Raw genomic sequence first — 24,754 nt, forward strand, 5'->3', positions numbered from 1 at the left:
ACTTGCTTAGCGAGATTGAATCAGGTCTGGGTCTAGTCTGGTGACTCTGGTGGTAGTGGTGGTACTGGTAGGACTATTTTATCACGGCTTTTACAAAATATTATAGGCTTTATCTAATTTTGTATTCTAAATTTATTCCAAAAAAAACAGCTTAATTAAGCATTTGATTATGAATGAATTATTTATTCTCAAGTTAAGCAAATTGTTTCACTATCTTATCAAGCACCCAAGCACCCTGAAATCTATCTTATCGGTGAAATAGTATTGCGATAGCATCCGGTGCATAACGACTTTGTTATCAAGGCAAACTTTACAGCGAAAGCCGATAGCCTATATTGAATATATTGATTGACCTAGGCCAATCTGAAACACATCCGTCCGTCTAAGTTTAATATTGGCATTAAAATATGTATGTTAAAGAAACTAAGGTATCTCTATCCAATCTATAATTTTGTGCGCATTACATTATATTAGTTTTTCGGATGATTGTCCGTAGAAGTGTAAATGGAATATCTGCTCACCAGGTAGACACAGACAAGTATACCTTTGTTCATTTATCGACCGTATCACGGCTTTCAATCCCTAAGCTTGTGGTTGAATGGATAATGGATAATATGGATATGAATGAGCAAGTACCTTCTATTGTAATTTTAACACATGGGATAACTTAGAAATAGGTATACCAGCAAAGAACCGTGTTTAATCAATGAATACTCAAGAAAAGAAAGAACAATAAATACATAAGACAATTTAAAGCTTGGCATTTAACATTTAGGTTTATCGTTCGACCTAAATATCATCCTCTGTAATAAATTTTATTATTGTTAAGTTAGGTCTATAAATAGTAAAGAAGTGTGAAGTCTGACAGAAGTGACAGGTCTGATTATTGCAATTATGTAAGTATCTAATTAGCATAAAAACAATGGGCGATAAGGATGCGCTAAACAATGGTCGGTAGGTGTAATAATTAGCAAGTCTAGTAGTAAGTATATAATCCGATTAGTGGGTATTCGGCTACTGGATATTGTCTGTGTGTGTTTTGAAAATTATAAAACCTAAAAAGTCAACTTTATGTGGGTGACTAATACTTAAGAGGCCGGTGTCGATTTGATTCATTCTTGTAAGTACAGATTCGGTAATCTCAAAGTTCCCAAGTCTAAGACTGTATTCGTAGCAATTTAACACCCCGCATTCTGAAAGACGCGAGACGGTTAAGTTCGTCGCATACGCCAAAGTTTGCATTGAACATCCCCATTGAGACCGAGCGTACTACGCCAACTCAACCGTATGCATATCTTCCGTGTACTAGAATTTACTTTTGCATTATTCATTACTGGCATAGAATTTACACGCTTTTGTTTAAGATTTGGTTGTTAAGTAACTGTTAAATTAATGTAATTCACAAAACTAAAGAACTTTTACTCGTTAGTCGCTGCAGATGTCATTCGTTTATGATTCTCTTATCGTTCGTCTTCTTCGTTTAGCATTACTACCGGCGGGCATTTCATCGTAAAAAGGTAGAGTGAATTTAAACAGTAAATTGAAAATACATTGACAATATTTTGATTGAACATTTCTAAGACGTAGAGTTGACGTGACGGCTATACTAGACTTATATTAACCGGGATATAGACCGTGATTACCTTTTGTATTATTTATGAGCTCCCGATATTTCGACGCAGTACGACGACGGTGACGGCTATAGCTATAGCATTCAATTACCTACTGCTAAGGTCGAGTCTCAATTAAACTTGTGAACAAATAGGGACATTAGGTACCTACCCGTAATCCTTTAAAAACCAGAATTTTAACCCATTAACATAATTTTAACGACAATTTTAATTTAACTTTGGTATAGATGGAACAAGTAAAGTAACACGCACCAAAGTATGGATTGGATAGGTACATTAGGTACCATATTTTTTTTTGATACATTTGAATGTAATATCACAATAAAGATATGCCAGTCGATATTAGTAGTGCAGTAACGTCACCAGCAGGAACAGGTAGGTAACTGATATGTTTGGATTCCGGCGAACAAAGCACGCGTCGCGTCGCGTGGTGACGCGCGTGCTCGGGATTCCAAGCAAGCACAGCTGCTTAATGAAGGAAGCGTAATGGGACTTTTGGATAGTTATGAAGATTATTTTTAACAGACATAACAGTGTCTACTTTAAACATTGTTGGTACTGCCTATTTAAATATTACAATGTTATAGTATAATAAAGACATGCAACTATACATATATTAAAAAATAAAATAAAAAATAATAATAATTTTTTAGTATTGTAATATGAACGTCAACGTAATGAAGGAAGATTATTTCTAACAGACATAACTGACTGTGCCTACTTGCACCATTGTTTAACAGACATAACGAAACTGGCTTTTTTAAAACTTTGTTATTGCATGACTGTTTCAATACTAGACCGGTTTATAATTCACGTGAAGTTACGTTCGTGGTCACTGGCAGACCACCCCACCACGCCACCAACTCTCTGTCTGTCTGTCTGCTTGTGACCAAGAACGTAACGGCACGTTCGAAACGTCAGGCCATAAATAAGCGTAAGTTGTTACGCGATTAAGTCCCGTGTCAGTTTTAAAATTAGACCGATTTCAATAACGCTGACGACATGTTCCTATTTCCCGGCAATTGAACAAAGTTTTAAAAATATATACAATTACTTATAAAATAAAACTATGAAAACGGATTATATCGCGTATATTGAATTTATAATACATCCCGACGTTTCGAACTCTTTACAGCGTTCGTGGTCAACGGGTGACTGAGGAAAAATTACAAAGTGCAAAAATACCCACATACTAAAATAATGAACAATCATAGACTACAAACTTTAAGGCTGGTTGTACATGCAAAATCGGTTCATAAGGCTAGTTATACACTATAATTATTTTTCAAGTAAAGATTAATTACTTATAGATCATACTGATCGAGTCAGCAGGGTGAGATGAGAACATTTGCAGAGCAATTGAATTCAATAAAAAAAGAGAATAACTCCCTAAATAAGGAAGTCAAGCTACCTTATCCTGTTTATGATTGAGATTGTTCACATCAAGTTCACATTATGATAAAACAGTCTAACCAACCTTGTTAATACTCCAAAACGATTCTTCTCAGTTATATAAATCCAACAAAAGTAAACAGCAATGGGAGTCCGTTAATAAAAAGCGTAATTAGATGAGCATGTTAATAGATATAGTCCTAATTAAAGTCATCTCGGGCACGTGCGTTGCGCATACGCACCGTAAACGTCGCGGTCGTTGACCCGCTACCGAATCTTGTCTTATCGCCAGATCTTGCATCACTAGTGCTTTCTGATAACGGAAGTATGTAGTCTAAGGCCTTTACGTGGTATCCTGTTAACTAGAGTCTGACCAAGCTAACTCTGCACAAAGTTCCATTTGTAATATGGAAAACATGCCGCACGGCGCGAAAATTTTAAATATTGCTTTGCCGCTCGAGGGGATAACCTTTTTTTAACTTTATGGAGTACAATATAGAATATTGACTTACTTACTAAAAATTAAAAATATAGGCTTTGATACACAAGCGTAAATGTTTGTTAAAATTATCAGCAATATGTCGCAGTAAAAATAAATTATCAATGTATTTTTGAGTCAACCTGTACTAAGATAATATGGCGTTTACGAGTATAATTTAATTACTACACTTTGTCACGTCAAAGTCGGTGAATCTACAGTCAATCTAACCTGTCTGACTCTAGATTCAAACATTATAAATGATTTTTAAGAGGAACACAGTTATTTTTGTACCTCATATAGATAAATTCCTGTCCTCCTACATATGTTAATATTTTTTAAGCATCTGCGCTTTTTATGAGTACTGGTACCTCACCATAACACGTACGTAACATTATCGTTAGTTTTTATAAACTGACCTTACGCACAGTACGTTTTATTACTAATTCCTAGTAGTGAAAGAGAAATGACCTTTCCTTTTCAATACCTTCTGGACCATTCACGATAAATGTGTAAGTTCGATTATCTTTTACTATCAAATTAAAATATGTATACACCTGTGTACTGATCCAATCTCCAATATTTCTGATCATTTAGAATACTTAGATCAACTTGACAATTGACCGACATTGACAATTTACTGCAGCGTACATTTCGTGTAGACACTGGACAGTACGAATCTATCATTGTATCTCCAAGGGATAAGGAATAGATATTCTGAACTTTACTTGAGACAGAGATTACAGTAACGCAAAATGTGCCTATTTTGGTCCAAAATACGGTTTTTTTAAATAATTATATTGTGACAGGCTGATACGTATGTGGACATATATACCGATTACAGTCATGTCAACACTTAAATTAAATGAGGTTGTGATATAATTTTCATATATAAAAACTGTTGTAGCACAAATACCCAGTGGGGAGCAAAGTAGTCCCATTTTACGGAAGGCCCCCTGTTGTTAGACCATATGGTTCCACCGTAGTATCCAAACCACAACGCTTTAGTTCACCTTGTACCAATCTATCGCCCACATCTAGATAAGTTATATGCGCTCCGGTTTCATGTTGTCACGGCAACGCACCTACCTCTCCATTGCATAACATCTGAGCATCGTGCGTGGACATTGTGGGCAATGTGGGTGAGCACTGCTTCAAATTTAAAACGACGTAAAAATACGATTTGAAATTGCACATAAGACTTAATATTAGTAAAGAAGTTTATCCTCACCGCCCGCGTATATTGAAAAATTGCTGCTAAATTAGTTTATTTGTCGCTTTGTATTGAACGAATGCAGCTGGCTGAGATTTAGCCACTTAGGATGAGAGTTAAGCTGATATGATATGTGGGGATTTGCTTTGTAAACTGAATTATTTTATTAAATAGAAGGAAACGAATTGCGGGCAGCCTAATATTCAAAACTTAAGCTTTCTTTTAATTATATAGGGACTAAGGATAAATATTTTAAAATTTCCAGCTTTCCAGCTCTAAGTAGAGTTTCATTTAAAACATTTTACGCAGAATATATTAAGCTCTTTAAAGCAGAATAAATTACGCAAATAGTGTTAGAACCTTTCAAATCGTTTCATAAAAACTTTTCAATGTAACCGACATATTATTAGCTCATTTAGGGATACCTAACACTTAAATGATTATCATTTATATATATATATATCATTATTAAATTGTTTGCAGAAATCGCGAAGCGTCTGGTTGACGTAACTGGTGACCGAAGAGCTGGCGGCTTTCTCGCACAACGTATCAGCATTGCGATACAGCGGGGAAATGCCGCCAGCATCCTTGGTACAATGCCCCAAGGGCCTATTTTAGATTTAAGCTAGTTATTAATTTCGTTTACGTAGTAGCACTGTATATATCTTGTATGTAAATAAATTTGTTCTTCACACTTAAAGGACTTACATTATTCCATTCTCACATTGCATCGTCTCAAGACACGCAAGAAAAAATTATATGGTAACTTGGTAAGGTACCTACATCCTTACCGAGTATGAAAAAGACAGAGTGCATTGCTTCACGCTATCACTTCACTAGGCAAGTAGGCACGTGCAGAGGGCAGTGCTCTATCTTAGCTTGGCTTGGGTTTTCGTTTTTCAGAGTCGAGACACTCGAGACTCGAGAAAAAAGGTAACTGTTGATAGTATAAAACAAGAAATTCAAGACTGAGTGCCCATACCTACCAACTTTAAACGCTGAAAAAGTTTATAATAATTTTAAACTAGAAAGAAATAATTAATCTTCAAACCTGCCCACAAAATTTCACGAGACGATTCTCTAGTCTACAGGTCGCAGGTTGTAGAGAACATCCGGACATACGAAAGCATTTTTTGCCCAAGCTAAAACGGAAACCTTTGCTAATGATCGGTGTCAAAATGTCACACAACTTATCTAGTTCAATGCTTTTGGTGGGCATAATTAATTATCAACTTCTTCAAAAATCTATATATCAACTTTTATTAGACCATTAGCAATACCTAGTACAGTACATGTTTACAAGGTTGTACTTGTATTCGGTGAAATTGTGCATGGACGTTAGATGTTACAAATAAGGTGTTCGTAAGTGTTTAGTTCTTACAATACTATTCATTAAGCTTTGAGTCATTTGTTTCATTAGTAAAACACACAAAGCAATGAAATGCACTATGTAAATATTCCACTAGGCAAACACAGCGAGAATACACCGAGTTACGTTCGGACTTAATCCCTTCTTCCCCTGACAGAGTTCGGACTGGGCAGCCATTCATGAACCAGTTCTCGTCCTTGCATTTAATAGAGCAAATTAAACAGCAGTTATACTTTTAATCCGATCTTAATGGCATTGAATACAAAAGAGGAATAGTGTTAGCATGACTTCATTAAGTTGTGTAGCTTTTAACTGCCTCAATTTTGAAGTGATTTTGAGTTGGTTTATTAGGTTTAGTAACAGACCGTTCGGTGCTATTTGATTATGTAAATCTGTACCTACAATTTGATCTTAAAATACCAATCAGTATCTAAACTTATTAATACTAACAGGTAAAATTTCAACGCGCGTAGAAGGCGCGATAGTCCAATATTTCCACGCGTAATGTTCTATTGCAGCATTTCCCAAACTATGGGTCGCGAGCGAATATTGAGTGGACCCTGAAACTTCTACAAAATCAGAGCGTTATCAATAATATTCTACCAGTACCAAAGAGTTAAGTCCCAAAAATGGCAGCTTTTGTTAGGTGAGTTAGAGCCCAGTCAACGTTGGGAACCACTGTTCTATTGATAAATGTAAATACAAACTTACCACCCAGTTTGATGTAGTATTCTGATGTGTATTCAATTCTATTCTGCATTAGTTTAAAGCCGCTAAGAAAAACAAACGCCCAGTAAAATTCAAATAACAATAAACATGGTCGCTATTTTGGTTTCTTTCGACCCATTTGCTTCTGACGCAATGTAAACAATCACACAAAAACGGACGAGTTTTCTCGATTGCTTATCCGTTTATTGGTATGAATTGAACAATAAAATTAGCTACATTTTATCAACCGATTTTTCGGTTATACAGGTTATACATAAGCGAAATAATATAGTAAATATTGATGCTGTTTATTTACATGAAATCAATCAAATGTATTTAAATCTATTACAATTACAACATTTACGACATAAAGAAATTTAAACTTGGGGTCTAATTTTACTCAAGTGACGGGAGGGGAAAAAACCGGCCAAGTGCGAGTCGGACTCGCGCACGAACGGTTTCTTACCATTACGCAAAAAGCGGCAAAAAAAAATCACGTTTGTTGTATGGGAGAGCCCCACTTAAATATATATTTTATTATAAATATTGTTTTTAGTATCTGTTGTTATAGCGGCAACAGAAATACATCATCTGTGAAAATTTCAACTGTCTAGCTATCACGGTTCATGAGATACAGCCTGGTGACAGACAGACGGACAGCGGAGTCTTAGTAATAGCGGGACCCTATTAATCTTTTTACGGGTACGGAACCCTAAAAATAAGCAATTGGCTAGAGTCGGACCAAGACGCAGAAACTTGAATATCCGCCGAGTTCTGAGTGTTTTAACACAGCTTCACCTCGCGAAGTGGAATAGAGTCGGGCCAAGCTAACTCTGCATGACATTTGCCATGACAAAGTGAAGCAATGTCATCATTAATGTCAAATTTCTATGACAATATGCCGTTTATAATGACCCCTCCTGTTCAAATCGGTGCAAAGTAAGCTTAGACGGGCTCTACTTATGTGATAAGAGCCGATGTCATGTCATGGGCGAAACTCGACTCTCGCCGACGCCGACACCGACATTTAATCTCCACAAGTTATGTAATTAACTAATGAGTGTAATGGTTGGCGATTAAGTTGTTATGATAACAACAGCATAATTAACCAAGGTGACCAAGCAAAATAACCTAGTGATTATACATAGACTAAAGATACCTAAGCAGTCTCAACTTAACATCGAGAAATGATTTGGGACAACTAAAACCGTAAAGTACCTAACCTTACCTAACCAAGATATTTGCCATACTCTGCACTTGGAAATTGATTAAAAAAAAAGTAGATTTGCAACATCATACTTACCAACCCCTGCGGTTTGGAGAGGCCCTAAAACGTCCTTTGACGTTTAAGGGCCTCTCCAAACGTCATCATTGTATCGTTGCTGCTAGTTAGCTTTGGCTTTCCCACGAACTGTGATTTGGTTGAGTGCTAATATATATATATTATTTATATATTATATATATATATATATATATATATATATATATATATATATATATATATATTTATTTAATATTTATTTAGTACTATATATTTATGTATGCTAGTACATATTTATTTTATTGCATAATGCAATTGATGTATTTTAGTTATTCGTAGACGTTAATATTGTAGTTTTCCTTTTTAAATATTATTGTACGTTCTGTAAGTTTGTCTATCTATCTAATTCGAATTTTCCACTCATTTACTCTAAGGTTAGCTGGAAGAAATCCCTTATAGGGATAAGCTCGCATTTGTACCTAAATTTATATGAATTTCATGTTATCAATTTTTGTTTTGTACAATAAAGTGATTTACTACTACTACTACTACTACTACTATCTTAAATGCAATTTGTTGCAACGTCTGTCATCATCATCATCATCATATATAATTAAAGTTATACTCTTGTCGGTGGAGCGATTTCCATATATGTCGGTCCTCTGCCTTCTCCTTGACAGTCTGCAGACACGTTTTTCGTTGCAGAAAAGCAACGAAATTATAAAATCACGTCCACAGGGTACACATCAGCCAGGACTCTCAGGTGGGTATTTGATCTGATACATTGTTTACACTGGCTCGTATATATAGGTATGTAGAAAACTTGCAAGTCCGTGACCTCAGCTAAAAGGTCAACGTTCCGTGTATTTACGTGAACTCTACTGCCTACGCGCAGCGTTCGCAAATAAACTGCAAGCAATGAGGATATAATAAGATATAGCGGTACTGTCATAGTAAATTTTGTAACCACTTTAAATTCACTGCCATCTATCGACATACTTTAAAACTAAAAATGAAGATTTATAAAAATACGTTAAAATTTATTTAAATATGGATAATTTTATTTTTTATTTGCATTAATTATTTTTATGATTTTGACCCATGTTCTTTCACTGGTATGCGTTAAAATTATAAATAACAAACGAAATAGTCAACGTCCTCTATACGAGAGTAGGCCAAAACTAGTGGCGCCATCTGATCGAGAATCAAATTTTCGTGATTTTCGAGGCACGTTTTTTCCTTAGACTGTATCCATCTATTACGGAGTTATATCTATCTTTGCTGCAAGTGAGGTGAACCATGAAATTGAGAGATGAAATATTGATTGAGCAAGAGAATAATTTATCATTGCACATCATATAAGCATGATATATATATATATACACCCGTATCCTTCACCTTTTGTTAGAAAAATTTGAAAGTTATTGAACGAGTTTTGCTACAACTGTATTCCTGTTAAAAATACTGTTCTATTAACTTTACAAGCTTTCGTACTAAAATGACAGTTGGAAAAGTTAGAATTGGTAGATGGCCAATCGAATTGTCATTTTAATATCTGGGTTATAAAAATGGAAACAGGTTTAGAATCCGGGATAAACATATTTACAACTCTTACAAATAATTTAATAACTCATCTTGTTTTATTAGGTTTATCAATAAGTGGGTACAATCGTCTCATCACACCATAAATGAACATATATTAGTCCTCTCATGAATTCCGCCATTTTTTCTAACATATTAAAATTCCGAATAGAATTCTTATTAAGTCACGCAAGTGAAATCTCCACAGTTGTAAAGAGCAGAGCCGGCGTGACGTGCGATCCAGTTCAGTGGCCGGGCTGTATCGACCGCTGACGTCACAGGGTAGCTAGCTACCCCTAAGTAGGGTTGCCATATACACATTTTAAAAGTCCTGACTAAATTCCTGATTTTTAAGCAACTTTACTGATTTGTCGTCGCAACATATTTTAAAGTAGTCGGTACAAAGCGATGAAATATAACGAAATTAAATAATCCGGCTCCCAGCCGGGAAAAATATCGTATTTAAAACGCCGCGCGTTCTTCGTTTTACAAAAACCTTTAGGTAGGGTAGGAATCAGTACAAATAGCCGGGTAGCCACTCACTCAACCTAATTCCAACATGATAGAGGCGATATTAGGGCGACTGAGCCACTGTTCGAGCTGAGCCACTGTTTCCTACCCGACCTTAAGTTTGGCTTTGTTTTTCTTTTAAACCTATCTCATTCACTTGTCAAATATTCCTCATACGACCCGTTTTCTGGCCGCATTCCTGACAAATGACGAAAATTCTTATTATGCCAAGAAAATTCCTAAAATATGGTAACCCCGTCACCGTATGTCCGTATTTCTCCGGTCGTACCTACTCGTAAAGGGTGTAGTCATGTGCCACGTTTTCAGGCCACTTGCTCTGGTTCATTGGATTTTGCTAATAATCATGAAGTGAGAAAGTGAGTTTAAATTTCAGCCGCTCGAATGATAGGTTTGGTTCTAAGATTAAAAATTTCTCGCACGGTTTTCCTTTAATTTTAACTTTAAGTCAAGACATCTACCGTGTACAAAATATGATTTTGATGTGGCATTACTTCATTTCATTAGTTTCATTACTTAACATTATTTTATATTTCTCATGTGCTTGCTATTCTTAGTTCAAATCATAATGTTGTTTAATATATTACTTGGCTAAATTTTTCATTTTAATTCAAACCTATATCGAGAATTCAGAATGCGTTTAAATATGGGCAAAATCGGATATAGGTGAGTCATATTTCCGGTGCTCATAAACACCATAAATTAAGCTAAATTAATGGCCATCCTGGTTGTAATGGGTGTTTGTTCAAGCATAGCGCCGTCAACAGTCACATCACAGTCCATCTGTTGAGAACATCAACGTGTTATGGCCATAACAACCACTAACTACACTATATACTAATTTCATTAATGAAATACAAGATGGGTTTCATGAAGGGTCTGTACTCCGCGCGACGAGGATGAATGTGTCAAAAAACGCTATTGACTCTTCTATAGGATACTGATACTGACATTCAATTAACTGAACCTTATAAAAGAGCATTCAGTTTTACCATCTCTCGATCGAGCTCGGGGACCTCGGGGTTGATTACAAGTTTTGCTCCGGTTTGTAAAGTGTTGCAGTTATTATAACTAGGTTTAGATTCAATATGGAAAAGCCTTGTTATCATACCTAAAATGAAATGATTATAAAGTTCTCAATAAAGTTCTATTATTTGAATGTCTAAGTTTCTCCAATTTGTGTGGAAGTAACTTCTAGCTAGTTTGTAAAAAAAATCTTACCCATAAGTATCAGCGCCGTGAGGGCCACATGAGCCATCGGCAACGCCATAGCACCGTCACTTTCGACACTTCACAACACTTCACTTCAACTCAAAGGAAAATGCCGGTAACGAATAAAAAAGGAAATTGAGTAGCCGCGCTGCGGCCGGGCGCTGCCCGAATCTGGAACAAACAATGCTTGATTATAATTAGTTTGTCGTATTTAGGAAAAATGTGTATACATAATTATTAGGACAGATATCCGGATTTTATAGGGACGTCCCGATTTTTAGCCATAAAGTCTTTCAAATTAAATAATTCCAGAACAAAAATCCCATATAAATACAATTACATTTAAAATACAATTAAAATTAAATATGTTAGTAACAATAGGTAATATTACTTATAGGCCAAGTGATAAGAAGGTAAGGTATAGAGGGAAATGCGAGGAACACAATTTTTGACTTTGTAGCTTTGTTTGGACTAGTTAGGAGGTGAACATATCAAAAGTCCCCGGCCGTAACCCTGGTGCTGGGGTTTGAAGGTTCTATTTTTCGGTTTTACGTTTATATCTCGGAAACTCTCTGAACGACATGGCCACTTATACAAAATGAAAAGTGATTTAATTTGTTACAAGGTTTATTAAGTCAACTTTTTCGATATCTTGTATAGTTTTTGAGATATACGCTCTTGAAGGTTAATTTAGGGCTCTCATTTTTATCTTGATTATCTACATCAGTGAAGCTGCTAGGCCGGGTTTGGTATCGTTTTCGTATAAATCGGGGGTGCTGAATTCATTTTACAATGCATTGAACGCATGATGCGCTTTTTTATTTGATTTGCTGATTTAGGACTATTTCATAGCCCAAATAGTTTCAAACGGACTAAATTGCAAGACTTGACACTTAGCTAAAAATGAGAAAACATGCAGGCAAAACAGAAAGGCTTCGTAAAAAAGGTTCCAACTGAGACCCGTTATCAAAAAAGCTCTTTAAACCACTAGCATTTCATTATACATAGCTTTTGTAATGAATACAAATCCTACCACCGTCTTTACTTAGCAAATAACAGTGTTTTTGGCAGCTTTAATTTCATGGCTGTGTAAGCCGAGACAGGCGGCTCCGCACATTTTGGCACTTAAATGCGACATGGATGGCGGTTGCCGGCTGTAGACATATTTGCCTGCGAATTTCGTGTAAACAAACGAAGCAAAGCTTCTGACTTTTCTGAGCTATCGACCCCCATTACACTTGTACAGTCATCAACATTTTTTTTTTTAATGAATAAAAATCAGACTACAATGAGGCAATACCAGCATATTTATGAGAGTTAAACTTAATATGAGCTTCTCTACCGTTCTTATTCGTTTTATCGTTGGTATACGATACGGGAGGTTTCTGCTTTCAAAAATATTATGAATCTTACAATAAGGTACCCTTGACAAAGATTCATAAATTCTGGTACTGAATAGTTCGCGCATTGGTTTAAGGTTTACAAAAGGTTTTTCCAACCGCGCTTTAAATTCAGAGCTTGGACAGGAAAACAAAAACATTAATTACTCGTTTTCGCGGATAACTAAAACGAGGCTTGATTATTTATTAAGTCTGTTAGCTCATTTCGTTACAAACTGAGCTAAGCCAGTAATTTATTTATGCTTTAATCAGCGTTTATTGCGGTCAGAGCAAAAGTAGAGCAGGGGATGAGTTGGATTGGATGCTTAAAAAAACGGATAAGCTGTTTGAAACTAAGTCTATTAGATTATTTTAAAAAACTAGTCTAACCATCCCAAAGTAACACTTACTAGTTCGATCGAAAATAAATCGAAAATACTACAGAGGCGGAGCAATCAAGGCTTATGTCGTGAATCTCGTAATATTATTTGAGGTCTACTTTCAAAACGGTCCTGTAGGCTATAAAACAACGCTACACCTAACTTAAATTTACTCAGGTCATTATAAGTGTTTTATGACTAATTCCTCGCTGATCTCCACTGATCAAACTTCAAGTATTTAGAAGTATTGTCTTCGGTTACCGCGATAGTTACTCGTGAAATAAAACTATGAAAACGGATTATATCGCGTATATTGAATTTATAATACATCCCGACGTTTCGAACCCTTTACAGCGTTCGTGGTCAACGGGTGACTTAACGGGTGACGGGTCACCCGTTGACCACGAACGCTGTAAAGGGTTCGAAACGTCGGGATGTATTATAAATTCAATATACGCGATATAATCCGTTTTCATAGTTTTATTTTATTTACAAGTAATTAAAGCTTTTATAAGCTCTACTAAGTACTAAAGTACCACCACCACAACTCTACCCAACTAATGATTATCACTACCGCCGCATTCATTAAAAACTAGGTCGTCCAAATGAATATTTCACCGCAGGTACGACTCCATTACATTACGCTTTGGCTTTGCCCAAACACATCATTACTTTACTTGCCAGCAGTTGCCACTAGATGGTGCATTATAAAACGTCTCGCGTTCACGACTCGTAATAATCGTAATATAGGTACGTAAGTAGGTAGAGATAGAAATCGGTAATAAAAACTTAAATACAAATAGGTAGAGTCCGCCAAGCTAACTCTGCACCAAATTTGAAGTGGCAAAGGATGAAGTGCCGCGATAAACGTAGTTTTTTTTATAAGAATTTGGCGTTTTTGGCGCCACTACCACACTCTTTCATTGCAAATGCAAAATCTGTGCAGAGTTAGCTTGGTCCGACTCTAGTAGAGTCTGTTTGTATTTAAGTTGTTATTACCGATTTAGGCCAGGTAAGTACCTTAAATGAGTAAGTAAAGTAGGTAGCGCCTTTTAGATTCATTCATTCTTTTTCGACGGTAATGTAAAAGTAGTGAGGTCTCGGTCTCGGTGAGCACAAGTTGTCGTCTAAGATCAATAGGGAAAATTACGCGAAACTATGCGTAGGGGGCGCCAGGGCGCCACTACCACAATCTGAGGGTCTATCGTGAAAAAATAAAATTTCTTTATCTAACATCTCTGTCACTCTTGCATATTCAAGCGATAAAGAGCTGCCTCTTTACTCGTTCACGACTCGTAATAATCGTAATATAGGTACGTAAGTAGGTAGAGATAGAAATCGGTAATAAAAACTTAAATACAAATAGGTAGAGTCCGCCAAGCTAACTCTGCACCAAATTTGAAGTGGCAAAGGATGAAGTGCCGCGATAAACGTAGTTTTTTTTATAAGAATTTGGCGTTTTTGGCGCCACTACCACACTCTTTCATTGCAAATGCAAAATCTGTGCAGAGTTAGCTTGGTCCGACTCTAGTAGAGTCTGTTTGTATTTAAGTTGTTATTACCGATTTAGGCCAGGTAAGTACCTTAAATGAGTAAGTAAAGTAGGTAGCGCCTTTTAGATTCATTCATTCTTTTTCGACGGTAATGTAAAAGTAGTGAGGTCTCGGTCTCGGTGAGCACAAGTTGTCGTCTAAGATCAATAGGGAATATTACGCGAAACTATGCGTAGGGGGCGCCAGGGCGCCACTACCACAATCTGAGGGTCTATCGTGAAAAAATAAAATTTCTTTATCTAACATCTCTGTCACTCTTGCATATTCAAGCGATAAAGAGGCAGATAGCGAATTTTCGGATTCGCGTTTCCGGTAGGTCCTCTGTAAGCAAACCGCCTTGATGCATCAATGTCATATTTTATTATCTCTGAAAACTTGTCAAAAACCTGTTAAAGGTACATGTTTAAGTTATTCTATGGTTTACTAAAAAGGCTAGTCCTGCACTGCACCTTTTAGGCCATATTTTTTTTGCGGATCTATCGCGGATTAATTTTGTTTACCTTTATTTCCGACCCGCTAACAATTCATGATCTAATGTGTTCAAAACGCGAAAGTTTAAAATATTAAATCGTCAGACTTATATTGACCGGGATATAGACCGTGATTACCTTTTGTATTATTTGTGAGCTCCCGATATTTTTCGACGCAGTTACATGCATCATGTTCACGGGTGACTGAAGATAGCGGGTGGGTGTCAAAGTTGTGTAGACAGCGCTCTGTCTACCCTCATTCTTGCGCGTCGGCTGCGTTCACTTTCAACGTTACCAACGGTCGCATTCACACTTGTTGGTCCGGTCGCGTTCACAATCGTATATCCCGGTCAATATAAGTCTAGTGAAACTAACCGTGAATCATTCAAAACTCTAATTAAATCGTCATCTATGCTCTATGCTTCATAACACGGTATCTAGTGGCAGGTAATCCACGTCAAACCATGAACCCCAAGTGTTCGTTCACGCTACACTGTTTATTTTGAGTACCACACGGCTTCCCCTTATTTTTGTGCTCAGTTAATGGACATCTATAGTTATACTTTTTTATGGCAGGATATTGCTTTTGTAAGTAATTGCGTATTTCCTTTACAAATTTGCTTACATTATTACAACTGTGAGAAATTGATTGTATAAAATTGGATGCCTGAAACACAAGACGGAAAATAACCGGCCAAGTGCGAGTCGGACTCGCATTCCATTTTAGACCCAGTAGTTTCGGACTTTTCGGAGAGTTTAATTTTTTGGCTATTTTCTTGAATAACTTCTTTTTAAACTATTTATTTTAAAACTGCAAAAAAAAAATTGAGATTCTTAAAATGAGCTCTTCTTTCCTTTGATATGTAACTCGATACAGTTTGAAAAAAAATATTTTTTAATTTTCTCATTCGTCTTTGGGTTACAAACTTACATATATGTACCAAATTTAAACTTAATTGGTCCAGTAGTTTTGGAGAAAATGGGCTGTGACACACGCACGAGTGATCCTATAAGGGTTCCGTTTTTTTCCTTTTGAGGTACGGAAGCCTAAAAACTCGAATGAATTACGAAATAAGAAATGTATAAAATAAATAAGTGCTGGCTTTGATTTGTTAACAGTGTTTATGGTAGCAGTTGCTATAACTATTCCAAATTTAAGGTATCTACCTATGTCTAACGGTGTCCGAGAAAAACGAATTTAAGCGATTTTCAACACCTGGCGTGATTCCATAAGAGCTCTGCGAACAGTTTTTAAAGTACAGAGCTCTAAAAAGCTATAAATATCAAATAACATTCTCTCGATGAGCTATGTAATGAAAAGTGCTAAACAAAACATAAACTGTACATATATGGCATCATTATTACCCATTCGCGATGACATCACTCTAGTAATTTGTCAGCGTCTAGGCTAGTAAGTATACACAATTACACAGCAGTGTTTTTGAGACTATTTTTTACAGAAGAGGGTGTTTGACGATAAGTAACATAGTAAACCGAGAATAACTTCGATACATTAAAAATCATAAAAAAATATGTCAAAACCGTATAGTTTCATGGCTTCTACAAACCTTGCGTGCAACAAATGGCATGCGATTTTAGATAATTGATAGATTGAATCCATCGATCAAATACCTCAATGTATTGCAAATCGCATGCGATTATCTGTGACGTTTGGAGAGGCCATTAGATTCATGAAACTGGGAAATTATTACATATTATTGTTTCCGGGTTCCTGTGTTTTATTAGTAATTATATTTAAAATATACCGACCAAGACAAAACCCGTTCTACTGTTGTACCAAACGTCCATACATCCGTCCATCCCCACAAATATTCATTAGAAGTTTATAATATCTATTATAGAAGTGTTTTCTGTACCTATAACTTATACCAGTTATCAATGAGTTATCATATGAAACTGGACTTAACTAACTTATGGCGTACCACATACGAGCTGAATATAACAGATATTCAGCACCGTAATTTCTATGATCAATTAATAAATTCAGATATTGTCTACAGCCCCTTTTTTGTATGAAATGATCTCTATGATCACGGAATATCTGATTTATTAAGTGACCATAGAGATTTAGCTCTGAATTTCTAAAAAAAATCCACTCGTGTGTGGTGTGTGCACGCGTAACACGCGGCAGAACACCAAACCCGTATAAAATGTCGGTTAACTAATAAAACGCTGTGCAGGAGTGCCGACTGCGGAGTGACGGAAGGTTATTTTTGGGCCTCCGTTACCCAGGAATGGAGACGCGTTCCTGTTTATATTTCACAACTTATACTCGGTATTGGCTGGAATAACAAATTCCGCTTGTACCCCGATATTTAGCGATAGTAACGCAGCGTACTACATAATACTATTACTTATTCTGTGGTACTACGTATAATATAGGCGAACAACACGCGAACGCGGGGTGAATCAATCCTTTGATACCTATAGAAGTGTCCTACGTGGGCGATCTCGTTGCGGACGCGAACGCCGTGGGTCCGCCGCGCCGCGCTGCTTCGCTTCGCGTTCGCAAGTTGTTCGCATGTTGCGTAAGAGCAAAGACAGATATAACTTCGTAATAGATGGATACAGTCTAAGGAAAAAACGTGCCTCGAAAATCACGAAAATTTGATTCTCGATCAGATGGCGCCACTAGTTTTGGCCTACACTCGTATAGAGGGCGTTGACTGTTTCGTTTGTTATTTATATTTTTAACGCATACCAGCGAAAGAACATGGGTCAAAATCATATAAAAATAATTAATGCAAATAAAAAAATCATTTATCCATATTTAAATACATTTTATCGTATTTTTATAAATATTTATTTTTAGTTTTAAAGTGTGTCGACAGATGGCAGTGAATTTACTGGGGTTACAAAATTTACTATGACAGTACCGCTCTAGTATAAGTTACTCTATGGTAAGAGGCAGCGTTGCCAGAGCCAGCTTTTGGCAAAAAAGTATTCAAAGTATCTTTGAATTTCAACGGATATGAGGACAAACAAAATCTGTGGGTATAAAAAAATATAAATGAAGAATTTTAGATGCGCATTAAAGCTTTAGCTTTATTTTATTATATATCTAACAAATATCGTACGACCACGCAAATATAGAACACGCGAGATGTATTGCGAGTTAAAAACAAGTTGCGATTTATAAAGTTAAAATGTGGCTCCAATTTTATGATTTGCAATCCGTTGCGGCACTTTGCTACATTCCTAGCATTCGCATGAAACGACGCACGAGACGTGTGGCACTTCCTCATTTTCCCGCTGCAGTTACTAATAGACTTAAACTGTGCTAACTATTATGCTACAAGTATATACCTGAAGCAAGAGAACGCACCGGCTCATAGGCAGGTAATGTACCTCATTGGCTCATAGCCATAGGTTCATTCCATCGCGATGGAACTATTTCAAAGTCAGGTCGTATGACTTAATACTAAACTTAAAAAATGAAATAGTTACATACATACACATACATATAATCACGCCTATTTCCCGGAGGGGTAGGCAGAGACCACGGATTTCCACTTGCTACGATCCTGACATACCTCTTTCGCTTCCTTCACTTTCATAACATTCCTCATACACGCTCGCCGGTTTAGGGTGCTCTTGAAATAGTTAAGGTACTTTTAACCTGATCGTCTCAAAATTACACTAAATTTACCATGAAATCCTTATGCATATATATCTTATACGTAAAGGGAGACGGGTAAAGCGAGGAAGCGTTAGTTTCTACAGCGCCTATACTTGCCTTATTTATTAACATAATTATGGAATTGATAATAACGATCTCGTCAAGAGAAAGGCCAAGGAAAGCCTTTGCACGAAGTCACCTGATACGCCAGACCTCAAAAAATTGACAATGTAAAGTATGGTTCCATTTACCTCTCCCGGGTCTAGAATTTAGTAGAAATTCAGACGCATTTAGTAACACTTTGTGTCCAAAAATACCTGCTGGGTCCCCTCTGACCGAAATGTTCTGTTTCCGTTCGCTGCCTAAAACGCGGAACGCCCATCTCTACTAAAGATACAACTCATACCACCTGTCTTTCGACCGGTTGGCAATGAAATGTGAAACCTAATTTTGTTCAACGGAAATATATATAGGTCAGAAATAGGTAAGTACATAAGTATAAATCTACACTCGATCTAAGGCACAGACCTATAATTTATGCTTAGGCTCAAGTCAAACCAGTATGATTGATCTCCGATTACGTTTAGTTGTTTTAGATCTTGAGATCAAATATGTACCAGACCATCTAAGATGAAAGCTTGGCTCGTGATGGGAACAACAATCCAGTATATAACCTCTGAAGGGACACAGCTAAATATCGAACGACGACGGGCTGTCTGGGAGAGGAAGTGGGGACGGCGAATTCCGTTTTACCCCCACCCCCTCGCCCAGTCTACGCAGAAAGATGTGAATCGAGTACTCTACCTATATACTGTTTTATAAGATGTGAAGACGTTCATAAAATACCGCTTAGCGTCGGCCGAGGATAGCGATTTCTAAAGAAAGAAAGGAATGTTCATGCTATGGTATTGGTAATATGTCACTAATATAACAGTACGCATAGCAACACCAAAGTTAAACCCATATTATGGGATATCTTATCCGTGTGCATGTTTATAACGTTAATTTCGGTAAAAAAAAAAGCTCGGTGTGCTCAACAGATCGAGACAGTATTTCACGCCGGCCCACCGCCTACAGCTGTATAAAGCGCAGGTTCGCCCACACATGGAATACTGTTCTCATCTATGGGCAGGGGCACCTCAATACCAGCTTCTCCCTCTGGACCGCATCCAGCGAAGAGCGACTCGAATTGTCGACTGCCAGCGTATTTCGGAAAGGCTTGACTCCTTGGCGCTGCGTAGAGATGTGGCCTCGCTCTGCATTTTCTATCGCGTGTATAACGGGGAGTGCTCCGAGGAATTGTTCGGATTAATCCCTGCCGCTTCTTTTCGCCATCGCCCTACGCGACAACATTACCATCCTCACCACTTAGATGGTTGGCAGTCCTCAACTGTGCGTTTCTCTAGAAACTTCCTGCCTCGCACAGCTAAACTGTGGAATGAACTGTCGCCTGCGGTATTTCCGGAGCGATATGACATTCAAACCTTCAAGAAAAGAGCGTATTCCCATCTTAAAGGCCGGCCACGCACTTACAACGCCTCTGGTGTTGCGGGTGTCCATGGGCGGCGGTAATCGCTTACCATCAGGTGATCCGTCTGCTCGTTTGCATTTCATAAAAAAAAAAGTTGGAACGCCAGGATACTTTGAAGTAGTATTATAGCGAGGAAAAGGTAAACAAACATCCACATAGCTGTCATAGAAGGATAGCACCCGTCGAATTAAGGTTTCATTTTCGCTATTCAAGCAACAACTGCTTCCAGAACTCAGTATATATACCGAAGTATGTTGGTATTATTTTGATAGATTGTCATATCGTAAGTATAAACGTCTAACTTGCCATTGGAAAAATAATATTTCAAAGCAAACATTGCTGAAAACTAAAAACCCCTAACCATAAACATGTTCAAGCTGAATTACAATTAAAACTACAAGCTCTTCACAGTAGACTTCAAAAGTAGTTTATAAAAAATGCTAAAACGACAGTTTCTTAGCTAATTACGTTTCAAGACAAAACAATTTATTCGCCAGGGAGTTAAGTTTAACACTCAAGACTCTCAAGAGCAATAATATGCGTATATAGTGACCGGTTTTTAATGCTCTTGATTAAGTGTAGGTATATATTCGTAGGAGTACAAACACGCCACAGTCATATAAAACTCTTAGTAAAGCAAACAGCAGCTGATTCAAATCAATGTTAGTATCGGAGGCGGGCGTCTACCTGCCGCCGCCGCCGCACAAAAACCGCTTTCGGGACATTTTGCACCTGCTCTCGAAAGGCCTTATAAAAAACGACGCCATGTGTTCAAGGGTGTAATTTTGGTGGCTTATTGAGCACAGGCAAGTTGGAATCAGTGTAACTGGGACCTCGAGATTCGTAGTAAATATATGCGCAGTCCAGCACACTTATACTGGCTCTACCAAGTATTATATTCGCCTTCGTGCGATTATAAAGAGAATGCACAGCATGCAAATTGCAAATACGTTGAATAAAAGGAATAATGAGTTTGCAGATTTTGGATTTTTCGAAATAACGATGCGATGTTGTAGTAGCATGTACAAACAATACCTCCATACTTTTTCTCGTTGGATGAGATGTCATTTCTTCCATCCCATATAAACGTTCTTGTAACCGTTCCATGTAGACGAATTGCTATACATTTCGTTACCCCTGAGACGCGCTTTTGGGCTCAGTCGGTAAATGGGGGAAGGTCGGTGGGCCAGAAGGGCGAGGGTGGGTCCCTTCCGAATTATAACGACCTTCGATCTCGCGTAGGCATGTTTTATTAATGAAAATATTGAGTCACGGGGCAAACAAAATGAGAAATTTTCAAAGGTTTAAACTACTTCGTATTTTTCTGTCGCATAAAGAAGGACTATAAAGTGACTAGTTTAGCTTAGACTCTAGGAACAAGATGAATGCCATCAACATCAAACTCTATACTTACAGGAGATACCGGAGACCTAACTGCATGGCATTCTCAATCACAAAGTGTGATAACTGCTGATAAGTCATCATTAATGTTAAATATCTTAAAAAATATGACGTTTTAATGACATGGTAATTGATTATCTTTTGTTTTATTTTTGTACACTGTATATACAATGTGTAGACACTAGACAGGCCAATAAAGCGAAAGTTCAGCAAGAACGCCGGCCGGTTCGGGTTGTTTATTTATATATCGCATGTCCGCATGATAGTCCAATAGTACCTATCTAAATTACGTACAGTACACAAACAGCAAGGCGTGGCGGATTAAATTGTGTTAAACCGTTTTGTTCGCATTTGATGTTCATTGGGTATTCTTTCTCTTTTGTCCCTTTTCCTAATGCAACTAAAGCTATCAAATCAAACTTAACGCAGATGAGATATTTGTGATTTGAAAACCACAGGGGTAAGTAGGTACTCAATATTTAAAACTAGCTTTTTCCTGCGACTTCGTCTGCGTGGAGTTAGTAGTTTGGGTAGCTTATTTTTTATCCAATCTGCTTTTTATCGATTTCCCATACAAACTTCCACCCCCCTTTTCACCCCCTTAAAGGATGATTTCTGGGATAAAAACTACCCTATGTCCTTCCCCGGAGCTCAAACTATATACTAAATCGGTTCAGCGGTTTAAACGTGAAGAGGTAACAGACAGACAGACAGACACACTTTCGCATTCATAATATTTATTAAGTATCAAAAAGTATAGAAATCGTTGAGCTTGTGACTCGTGGAAGTTAACATATTATATGCCGTCAAGGATTTCTTGAATGCATGAATCACCCATATACAGTCATGCTGCCGCTTAAAAAATACATCCATCCATACTAATATTATAAATGCGATAGTGTGTCTGTCTGTTACCTCTTCACGCTTAAACCGCTGAACCGATTTAGTTGAAATTTGGTATAGAGATACTTTGAGTGCCGGGGAAGGACATAGGGTAGTTTTAATCCCAGAAATCATCCTTTATGGGGATGGAAGTTTGTATGGGGAATCGATATAAAGCAGATTGGATAAAAAATAAGGTACCCAAATTACTAACTACGCAGACGAAGTCGCAAATCGATGAATTAATTGTAGGTATCAATTTAGACAGTCAAGTTTGGCAGTCAATTTAGACAGTTTAAAGATTTTAAAGCCCAGTTTGCCTTGGCTCTGTCAAAATTGAAGTCCTGCGTAGATTCCAGAGCTCATGATACCGAATCGGCTAAGTATTGTGGAAGAATAAAAGGATATACCTTCACTTTGTTTCAGTAAGTATACAAAATAGCTCTTAATGTGTGTGCAAAGGAATTAATATCTATAAAATTGATACGGCGAATCTGGCAGCACGGACAAGACAACATCGTTATCGATCGTGCTTGCGCATTCGCCCGGCCGGCTTTATTCGTGAAAACTGAAAAGGATTTTATAACACAAAAACACTGCAAAAGATCCTTTGGAAGCCATCCGTGTTCGTACCTGTGTGGTAGGAGTGATGTATCACCGGAGCGCACACAACACTTAAAATCACAACACTCGCGAAAAGACGGCGGTAGCAACCGACCCGCCCGAGATACCGACGCGGAGTGAGTCGAGTAGGTATTCAAGGAACATTCATCGGCCAATGACACGAGTAGAGGGAGACGGATAAGCGTGCCGCTCGCTTGCACACTACAGATACGAAGGGGTGATCTTTGCCGAAAAGTGCCGAAGCGCTGCGGTTTTGGCCGACGGCAGGACCCCCTTTTGCGCGCGCAGGATTCAAGCTGGACAGCGTTTAGCTTTGCGTACTACCATTGAGCATATGGACAATTATGCATGCCAAAAAAAGGACTCCCTACTCCTTTTGTTTTTTGTGGGCCCAATAGATGTCGTTAGTCACGTTGGTGAGGTAACGGTGAGCACAAAGCACATGATCGTTGACGTTGATTATACGTCATAAATCCTACGATATCCTGTAAGTAGGTATAATAGATTCATTCTAGATTTTTTCGCGGCAAAATTTATAATTTTGTTTTACTGCTGCTGTGTTATACCTGTAGGTGAGGACATTATAATGAACCACTCTCCCGTCCCTCCACCTTCGGCTTCACCCCTCCCCCCTTCACCAGCCACAGTCGATACTAATAGTACATTTCGATGCTAGTGCGAAAAGTATATCATTACAACATTACAAGAATGACATATCCGCACGTGTATCGAACGACGTTTTTTAATACAGTTGCGAAAAAATAAGAAAAGCAACAAGTATTAAGGAATGGAATTCGAAACTTTTTATATTATTAATTCTGTGACATCATTGACATTATGAAGAGGTGTTTTTCTAGCTTTTATTCGACTAGAATAGATTTTGTTATTATTATTGAACCCACTTCAATGAGTTTTTTTTTTCAAATGCATGTTCTAAGATAAGACAGAAACAATTGTAAATATTAAAACATTGTACTATTATTACCAAAATATCGTTATTTACGATTATTTGTGTATCGTATATTTATAAAAACAATATCGAATGTTGCCTTTGGAAACTTAAAACATTCTTGCAGTAAGAAAATACGCCTCTTCTTTGACAGGCGTTCCGTTCCATACAGACAACTTATTAAGAACGGTTTATCAACATTAAAAAAAAACGTGTTATAATACTTATAATGATGAAGAGGTAAGTAATAAAATATGAAATAGGTATATTTTTCGTATTCTTACATTAACAGTAGGTTTTTATGTTGATTACGACGTTTAAAGGAAACTAATATAAACACTCATCAATAAGTAGTCATGAATTGGAACAAGTATAAATTTAAAAAAATTGGAAAAGTAAAAAGCACTAGTTCGCGAAAACCAACTTTCCGCACGCTAAACAGCCACGAAAAGTAGCACTTTTTGAGCAACTGTATTAAAAACGATTTTTGACACTTCCGTTTGCTCAAATCGGCAGTTTATTTTATTCTGTTATTCTTGCATTATTATTATTATACCCTTCAAAATAAATTG

The 24,754-nt window shown here is 37.2% G+C and overlaps 2 protein-coding genes across 13 annotated transcripts in view; one reads left to right on the plus strand and one right to left on the minus strand.

Moving 5' to 3' along the window:
* Positions 1-23,396, minus strand: part of LOC134743426 (cell adhesion molecule Dscam2) — a 100,586-nt gene extending 77,190 nt beyond the window's left edge. For all 12 annotated transcript variants that reach the window (XM_063676828.1, XM_063676836.1, XM_063676820.1 and 9 more), the window contains exons 1-2: positions 23,243-23,396; positions 11,383-11,544 (exon numbers count right to left, since the gene is read on the minus strand). In XM_063676828.1, coding sequence (XP_063532898.1) covers positions 11,383-11,431 — 49 coding nt within the window. In that variant the 5' untranslated portion in view covers positions 11,432-11,544; positions 23,243-23,396. The remainder of the gene's footprint in view (positions 1-11,382; positions 11,545-23,242) is intronic.
* The window catches only part of LOC134744246 (electron transfer flavoprotein regulatory factor 1), a 225,484-nt gene that overhangs the window by 6,551 nt on the left and 194,179 nt on the right, over positions 1-24,754 (plus strand). The gene's annotated exons all lie outside the window — the stretch shown is intronic.

The sequence above is a fragment of the Cydia strobilella genome, chromosome 1 (assembly GCF_947568885.1).
Source record: "Cydia strobilella chromosome 1, ilCydStro3.1, whole genome shotgun sequence".
NCBI classification, from domain to species: Eukaryota; Metazoa; Arthropoda; class Insecta; order Lepidoptera; family Tortricidae; genus Cydia; species Cydia strobilella.